Source organism: Paroedura picta, chromosome 6 (assembly GCF_049243985.1).
Source record: "Paroedura picta isolate Pp20150507F chromosome 6, Ppicta_v3.0, whole genome shotgun sequence".
Classification (NCBI taxonomy): domain Eukaryota; kingdom Metazoa; phylum Chordata; class Lepidosauria; order Squamata; family Gekkonidae; genus Paroedura; species Paroedura picta.
In genome coordinates, this window is record NC_135374.1 from 58,936,310 (window position 1) to 58,945,773 (window position 9,464).

At 43.2% G+C, this 9,464-nt stretch overlaps 1 protein-coding gene across 2 annotated transcripts in view; it reads right to left on the reverse strand.

Annotated features, from left to right (window-relative positions):
- RCAN1 (regulator of calcineurin 1) overlaps nt 1-5,691 on the reverse strand; it is a 45,123-nt gene extending 39,432 nt beyond the window's left edge. Inside the window, exon 1 of one of the 2 annotated variants that reach the window (XM_077342631.1) lies at nt 5,434-5,691. In XM_077342631.1, the coding sequence (XP_077198746.1) occupies nt 5,434-5,676 (243 nt within the window). In that variant the 5' untranslated portion in view covers nt 5,677-5,691. Of the gene's footprint in view, nt 1-5,273; nt 5,373-5,433 lie in introns of those variants that run through there. The other variant, XM_077342633.1, reaches the window with a different exon arrangement.
- Between the last annotated feature and the right edge of the window lie 3,773 nt (nt 5,692-9,464).

A 9,464-nucleotide genomic window follows, 5' to 3' on the forward strand; every position in this document is an offset into this window, starting at 1 on the left:
TTGTGGAATGACACTGTAAAGGCTAGGGCCCACTTCTACAGGTATGTACCGTACCTGAATCTGATGTAATGAACACTTGGCTCAGTCTAATCTCCAAAAACCTTGAGCAACAATATACTTGTATTTTAAGTTGTCACAACACTAACACTGCCATTCTAAATAGAGTTACACCATTTTAAATCCAGTGACTGCTATTAGGATAGCACTGAAACACAACTACACTGGAAGTTGTGCATTATATATGGCGTTGTTTCATTAGCTAATACTTTCTGAAAACTCCTGTTAGTTATCTGATAACATGACAGAAATGCAAGGGGAATGCTAGATCTGAACAGATGATTCCCAAAATATAAATTCTTCTTTTGAAACCTTATGCCTAATGACCTTGGGGGTTGCTGTTTAAAGGAAAGCTGTCCTACCTGGTCAATCTCTAGAGCAGCTTTTCCCTACATTTTTACCATTGAGAAACCACTGAAACATTCTTCAGGCTTCAAGGAACCCCAGAAGTGGCGCAGTTGTACAGAATACATGGGGCCCCTCCCCTTCCCATTTCCTCCAAGCCCATCACTGGCCATTTTGGGAGGGGGAGGGAGGTCAAAATGATTATATGTGATCCTATCACCTGATGTTTAAAAAATAAATTAAAAATTAACTCCCACTCATCTGGGAAGCCCTTCCAGGGCCATCAGGAAACCACAGGGTTGAGAAGACCTGCTCTAGAGGTAAGCTGGATGAATACACCACCTGTCTTTAGCAAAAACAATTGTCCCCCCCCCCCCATGCTACTCTTCACTGCTTGAGATTGGAGTGAGAAAAGGTTTCTTTGTTTATACATATCTATGGAGGGGAAATTCAGCCATAGCAAAATGTTAAATTTGGTATAAGCGGAGTTTTAAAATCCACCTGTTTCAAGAAAAGGCAGAAAGAACTGTGATGCTACTGCACCCCCTTGTGGCTGATTCTGGCAAGATTTCATTTCTAAATATATGTGACAGCTAATGATAATAAAGCAGCATTTTTACAGAGAAAATAGGTATGTAGTAAAGAGTTCAGAAGGGCACATTTAATAAAGTGAAGAGGATTCTAACAACATCTGAAAATTTTAGGCATCTTTGAATTATTGCATTATTATATGTGCCATGTCATTTATATTTAGGGTTGCCAACCTCCAAGCAGGAGTTGGAGTTCTCTCAGAATCACAACTGCCTGTCAGTTTACATGGAACAGAAAATGGCAGTTTCAAAGGGCAGAGGCAGACTATATGGCATCACATCTCTGCTGAGCTACTTACACCAAACTCCACCCTCCTCAGGCTCCACTCCCAGGGCCTTTCCGCACAAGGACCAATGTTGCTAATTGGTTTCACAAAGCGGAAACGCTATTTTAAATAGTGGAAACTTGGCGTTCCGCATACTTGCATTTGTAGTGGAATCCAGTAGCGTTTCATTAGTTCCCCACAGGTTTCTGGTTTCGCAAAAATCGCTAGAAAGGAAGCAATTTTTTCTGTGCTTGTTCCCACCCCTGGCCATCAATCAAACGATCAGCCAATGGGCAGTTGTTATCATGCTCCCCAAAAGCCCCATTCCCTTTAAGCACAGGTTAAAAAAAAATAACACACACGTTGCAACAAATATGCCTTGATTCTTCCTAACGTAGAGACCCATCTAGCAGGCGTGTGAGCTGGCGATTCATCGTTACCATGCTCCGAGTGAACCTCCCCCCCCCCGCACAGGCGTGATTTTCGGCCAAAAACAAAGGGAACTTGCAAACAGGGGGCTGTGTTGTGCTTGGGGACTTAGGGGAGCTTTAAAACACTTCTGTGGAGGGACTGTAGCCAGAGAAGCCTCTCTGGTTCGTTGCTTTCCCCGCTCGCTCCAAGGAAAAAAAATGGCAATCGCTTCGCCGGAAGTTCGGAGGAGAGCGCCGGGGGGGGGGGGACTTTGTTGCAGCCGCTACATTTAGAACGCACAGGTCTTTTCCGCAAGTGTTGCAGGTTGTTGGCAGGAGTGTAGCAATATTCTGAGGGTTAGGGTTAGAGTAAAATCAATAAAGAATGGAAAACCTTCCCAAGATACCTCACAGAATAAAGCACAATAAAAAAGATTAAAATATATTAAAATTCAGCACTGAATGTCCAGAAACTGCATAAAATAAAAAAGCACTGAACAACTTAAAACAAAGTTTACAGTTTTCAGGCTAAAACCACTCTATAAAACTGGTGTTAGAAGATAAACGCCATAATTAAAAGTTTGGTAAGGAGCAATGTTTTAAATTAGCAGCTAAAAGAGAGTAGCGTTGGCATCAGAAGAGCCTCAAGTGGGGGATGATATTCCATAGGTAAGGTGCTACTACTGAAACAGCCCTGTCTCTGGTTGGCACCCACCTGTGGCACACGTCTGCATGGTGAGCAGAGCTTGATAGACAGATCTTAATTGGCAGGCTGGACAAGAAAGGATGAGCTAAGTCTTCAAATAACCTGGCCTTAAGCCAATTAGGGCCTTAAAGGTAAGAGAACCAGCATTTTGATTTGTGCTTAGAAACAGATATGCAGCATAAAAACTGTCAGATAAGACAATCAAAGACAATCAAATTAGATCATGATAAATCTCAAGGATACAATTTTGGGGGTCTACTTTGATCAGTGACTCCCTACATCTGAAACTGCCATGTGGAGGGCAAGGACATGGCTACTTCACAAGAGGCATCAGGAAATGGCGCAGCCCCAGCCAGTTCAGTAGACACCAGCGTCATCACCAAGCAACCGAGGTGGGATCATGCTAAGAGTTCCCACGGGTTAGGGCTGTTTGCAGAACCGAAACATATGGCTTGTAGGAGCTGGATATATTCACAAATATACTTGTTGAAAATGAAAATGTACAGTGCCATCCTACATAGAAGTTACCTTTCAAAGTTCCCCGAAACCAGGGTAACTCTACTTCGGTTCCCATAAATATACTATGTAGCACAATTTTAGATACTAAGCTATAAATCCTGATTTAGCTTTCAATTATGGTTTGATAGGGAAAAAAGCTTTGCATGTTTCATCCTTCCCCAAAATTTCTGGTTTCTTTGGTACATTTTCAAAAATTGTTTCTCTCTACTCACCACTGTTGATAATAGACACTGGCAGGCACAACCACTTGCCACGCAAGTATAAGTATTCAACAACAACACTCAGAACAATGGCAAACCCAGGACTGAACAAGGACATAGATTTTTTATCTCACTATGCATGTTAACCTCATTCAACTCTTGTATCCAGATTTTTTACAATCTCCTCTTCTTTTAAATTCATTTTATTTGGGATAATTTGACTGCAATGTGATGTTAGTAATATGTAATGTAATTTTGAATTAACTCTCTGGTCTCAGGACAAGATACTTGTCAGCACAGCTTGTCACTTGCAGGGATGCTTCAAGGCTTGGGTGGAGACGGATGGGGCCAGTAACTAGTCTCTTTTAATTATTTCTTTTCACAACTGGGAAAGTGTCTAGCATTAATTACTATTGTGGACAGTTTTATTTCTCCAATGTTTTTGTGAACTACAACTGAACTCGGACTGATTAGCTGTTTTAGCAACAAATTTTATGGCTTAATTTGGATATTATGATACAGTTTACTATCTGCCACTATTTGCTTTTGTCATACCTCCACAGTTATAATGGTTGTTATGATACAGTTATGATAGTCTGAGGGAGAGTGCATGCACTAGGAAGCTCACACGAATAAATCTTTGTAGGTCTTAAAGGTGCTATTTTGGTTGTGTTACTTCAGAACAACACAGCTACCAACTTAAAGGGATACACTAGATAGGGAAGAATTTTTCCAACAACAAAATCATAAAATAAATAATTATAAATTTGTGTATGACTCCCTCATGTAAAATCTGCATTACAAACTGATCACCTAAATCAGTTTCTATAACTGACTGCAATTAAACTTTCAATAGTTTTATGTAACCTTTGACAAAGCTTTTATAGATAATGAGGTCATTTAAGGGGGTCAGATTTTTTAATTAAAATTTAAAGTAAAACAGCACAGAATACATTTTTGAAAATAGAGATTTGTGTTATTAGGGGTACTTGTGAAATCTAATAAGTTGTTTAATAAGAAAGCTGTTATGGCAACTCCAAATTATTATTGAAAAGACTGAAAAGATAGATGTTACAACAACTCTTCATATCTAGAAATATATTACCATTATTTTACCTTTTAAAAGTGTTAGTAAATTTGCCCATACAGTTTATGCTTCTGCTGCAGAAATAAGAACCTGGACATCAAAGGACTAAAAGCAAAACAAGTTTACTTTAAGGCGCTTTAGGCATCACAATTTTCCCTTTGTGGGTCAAACTAGTATCCAGTTGCAGAGAGAGAAACACTGGTTGCACTGTGCACACGGAAACAAGAATGAAGAAGCACTTGTCCCCATTAGCATGCATGTGTTCTATCCTTATGTATATAACACCACCGATGTGCTCATTACTTAGTAGCATCTCACACCCGAGACATCATCATTGCAGCTTTTTGTTTCCATGGATCCTAAAGAAATGAGAATCTAAGTGCGTCTTTCAAATGCAACACAACTGCCTCTTCATCTGCCAGGACTGATGGCCAAATGATAAGTCACACGCAGGAGACGATGCTCTGGAGGACACAATGACTCACGAACAATAACCAGTCTATAATTTACATCAGAATCCCAAACGGCTGTGTCCACTCTACTTGCTTTGGACAGAGTGTACAAAAACTAATATTAAACTAACAGATATGTTCTGTCCCGTCTCTGTGTTCTCACTACTTCAGGCTAAGGGAACATCGATACAGGTCAAGGGCCCAGACAAACGGAGCAAGTCCACATCACTTCCACAGTATGAACAATTTTTTTACAAAAAGTCCACAGTGGTCTGCCAGCCCTGGGATAGTCAGGATAACCTGGGCATATAGTCCCGCCCAGCTGTCCTCCTTTAATACATTCATTCCACACCAAGAAAGCAAGAAAATATTAATTACTCCAGGAGGTTTCTAATGGATGGTATAATGTCCAACCAAGGAGCAGGGGCAGGTGCATTTAAAGGTTTCGAGGCTGATATTTCTGGCTTTAAGAGCACACAAATAAAACTACCAGCCATTATTAGTAAGCCTAGATGCTAAACGAGAGGCTTCAAGAGCGAAAACGCGTATGTAAAAGACGGGCGCGGGTTGCACAACTCCAGAAGACGGCTGCCCATTCTGGAACCTCAACCCGCCAACAGCACCACGAACTAGGCACGCACCATATAGCTGCTGCCCACTGCTCCACCATGCCACTCGTCCACGGGGCTCCCGGGACACCGATTCTTACGGAGAGGCAACTCCATAAAAGGAGCCGCTGCCTTCCTTCGGACAGCCCGCGCGGATCAACGCTCCCCTCCCAAGCCTCGCCGAGCCACCCACCCTGCACGGGCCGTCGAGGAAGAAGACTCCCAGAGGCAGGTTGCAGGCGATGAGCGCGCTGGGGAGATCCTGCAGCGACACCGCCTCCATGTCGCAGTCGATGAAGGACCAGTCCGACTCCGGCGCCGCCCCCCCGGCCCCCGCAACGGCCGCCGCCGCCGCCTCGCCTCGCGCTCCCTCCGCCACCTCCTCTCCTGCGCAGGGTCTCTCGTCGTCCCTCCAGCCGGCCCCCCGGCCCTCCATGCCGGGCAGCTGAGGGGAGGAGCCGAAGAGAGTAACAAGGCCCGGCAGTCGGACTCCGCCGCGTTCGAAAGAGGGACCAATCCGCCCTTGACTCTGGATTAACCCGTTCCTCTCCGCCACCCGAGCCCCAAGGCTGGATTGGCCGTAATTGGCAACGCTGACGCCTAGAGGCTCGCTCGAAGCCAATGACAATTTGCCTGCCGCTTCAACAGGTGACCCGATTCGAAGTCCCTTGGCTCCACGGTAGCCATCTTTGTTTAGGGCACTGCTCACCGCCTCCACTCCCACTTCTCTTGCCTGCACAGACCCACGAAGTGCCGCTTTCCCCTTTTCAGCGAGCCACCGAATAGTATATTTATTCGAAAGAGCCCGCATTGACAAAAGTATCATTTAAGAGTTCCGCGATGTTTTAGTAAAATATATGACATTTGAAGTTGACCGGAAAAGGAAACTTAGAAATAAAAGTATCAATACCTGAAATTCTCGTTGCTATTTAGTTGCTTCCAGCCAAAAGCTACTGACTTACGACACACTCCCAAAAAATTTTGGGGACTCACAATATCCTATCACAGTATCCCTCGAGATCCCCCCCCCTCCACGACTTTGTCTAGTACACCGAGAGTTACGTTTTAGGATTTAAAAGCAGCCAGCAGGCTGTAGAAAATAACATTTCATTTTGCTATAGACTTCAGGACTCTTCCCGTCACCTAGGAGTTGCATATCTCATCCACAATCAACAATGTTTACTGTATGGGAAGGCAATTCAGGAATGGAAACATTACAGACCCAATTTGCAAATTAGTATACAATTTCTAAAATCTACAAATATTCCTCCTTCCCTGGGAAATGTGGAGAGTATTTAACAGGCTCAGATACATAGGGCAGCTGAAGCACTCGCAGGGATCTCTCAGATCCATTCTGCACAACTTAAATGTAGCCAAAGTCTTACCTTTTGTAAACACTATTAATTTAACGTTCTGCACGATGTCGCAAACAAACCACAAAACTCCCGCCAAACTCCAGCAACAATCGGAATTTTATAGTGTTTAGGTGGAAATCGAGAAAAGTGGATTCCCCCTGAAAAAAACGCTACACTTCTGAGCACAAGCTGCAACACATCAGCAAAAACATGTGTGTTCTCAAAATAGAAAGAATGTCCCTCCCTAGCTCTCGCCCCCGAGCTTCTGGATACACAATCGCCATTTCCCCCCCCCCTTAAACTGCAAAAGCAACGAATAAGTGAGGCTTCATCGGCTGAAGCCCCACCACAGAAGTGCTTAACAGTAAAACAAAACTCCCTTCTGCAAGTTTCCTTAAATTTTCCGAGAACAACACAGCCCCCTGTTTGACACTGCCTGTAATTTTTTTTACTTGAAGAGCGTGTAAACTATTAAGCGCCAGCTCCTACGCCAGTGGAAATGGTCTTTCTGAGACATTAAATGAACAAATATTCGTTGCTACTGGTGTTTTCAGGTTTTTAACAAACAGTTTTTAAAGGGAAAGGGGCTTTTCGGGGGCACAAACACAACAGTTCATTGGCTGTTCTGTTTGATTGATGGCCAGGGGTGGGAAGAAGAGCGAAAAAATATCGCCTCCTTTGTTGCGATTCCAGCAAGACCGGAAACCTGTGGGGAATGAATAGACCGCTACTGGGACTACAATATTCCACTAGAATTGAAGGTGTGTGGAATGATGAAATTCCACTATTAAATATAGTGTTTCTGCATACTGCAAACATTTAGCAACATTGGTCATTGTGCGGAATACCCCTCAGATTAGCACCCCATCTTGATGCTCCTCCAGTGGGAAAGCTGTGTGATGATTGCCAAGGCACAGTTGCCTGACTGCTGCAGCATAATTTGGGCTGCATGTCTTTGCTTTTTCTTTCTGTTTTTATGTACACCAATGAAAGGCAAGAAATCCACTCCACCCCCACCTGCCAACCATGCAGTTGCCATGGAACAAAAAGCAAATTTACTGATACAAAACTGTAACCCACAGTCAGCTGCAATAAGTTTCTTGCTACAACCAAAAAGATGAGCTAACAGTACCACCTTGTGGCTAATGGCAAGCCATGTACACAAGGAAAATTAAAACTCTTCTGGGACCTAGGGCCAACCACTCTCAGTTGCAAGGAGTTCAGAGTGGTATATAATGTGCCCTGTGAATCCCACACTGCTGCCCTTTTGTACTTACAATTCAGAGTAGGTAATGGGCCCAAGATCACCCAGTAGGTTTCATGGATCTGAGATATGAGACTGCACTTCTTTTGGCATGGCCTTGTCAGACAGAGTTCCAGTACCTGTCAGTTCCAGTAACAGTCAGGACCTGTTCCAGTATGCACACAGCATTTGCTGTATCAGGACAGTTGCATGGAAATCAGTGGCAATTTCAGAGGCAATTTCCACACAAAGTATTGTGCATAAGACAATTTCAGTGGCAATTTCCACACAAAGTATTGTGCATAAGACAGAAAACTAAAGCTGTACTAAAAAACAAAACAAAACTATAAGTGGAATGAAAAAGTACAGACTAGAATAAAAGAGCCTACTTTAGTCATTTACTTTGCTTGGATTTGATTCCTCAAACTGAGGTCTCAGAGGAACTTAACTTGGATGAGATGCTCCTAGACCAGATTACAAAGTTCTCAAAGAGACAGGACCTAGTAGTCATGGGAGATTTCAATTACCCAGATATCTGTTGGAAGACCAGCTTTGCTAAAAATGAAAAGTCCAATAAATTCTTGACTTGTCTTGCTGACAACTTCATTTCCCAGAAACTGGAAGGCGAAACAAGGGAGTCTGCTATTTTAGACTTTATTCTTACCAATAGGGAAGAACTGGTTGATGAGGTAAAAGTTCTGGGTGCGCTTGGTAGTAGTGACCATGTGATTTTGGACTTTATGATCTCGGGGAAGAGAAAAGCTGTACATAGTTACATGTACAGGCTGGACTTCAGGAGAGCAAATTTTAACAACATTTAAATTATGTTGGTTAGAATCCTGTGGTCAGAAAAACTTCAGGAGATGGAAGTCCAAGACGGTTGGTAGTTTCTCAAAAGTGAAATACTGAAGGCATAGTCTCTAACAATTCCCTTGAGAAAGAAAACTGGGGGAAACCTAAAGAAACCAGGATGGCTCCATAAACAGCTTTCAAAAGAACTGAATAATAAAAAAGATTCAATTAGGAAATGGAAGGGGGACCTTATAACCAAGGAGGAATATAAACAAATAACTAATGCTGTTGGGGAGAGTGTTAGAAAAGCTAAAGCTCAGGGGCTTTTCGCACCGGGATCTTTGTAGCAAATTGGTTGCTGAATGAAAAATCGCCATTTAAAATAGTGGAATTCGTCGTTATGCATACCTGCCTTTGTAGTGGAATCCAGTTGCGTTTTGTAGCGTTTCCCACAGGCTTCCGGTCTCGGCAAAAATCGCTAGAAAGGAAGTGCTCTTGCCAAGCTCGTCCCGCCCCTGGCCGTCAAGCAGCCAATGGGCAGCCGTTAGCATGCTCCCAAACAGCCCCTTTCCCTTTTAGAAAGTTTTTTTTTTAAAAAACCAGACCCATTGCAACGAATCTGTATTGATTCGTTGCAACGGAGAGACCCATCCAGCTGCCTGGTGTGTTTGAGCTGTCATTTATTCGTTGCCACGCTCCCTCCGAGTGAAAAAAAAAATCCCCCCCTCCCCTCCCCTCTCACGGGCCTGATTTTCGGCTGAAAATCCAATGGGCAGCCGTTAGCATGCTTCCAAACAGCCCCTTTCCCTTTAAGAAAGTTAAAAAAAAAAAAAA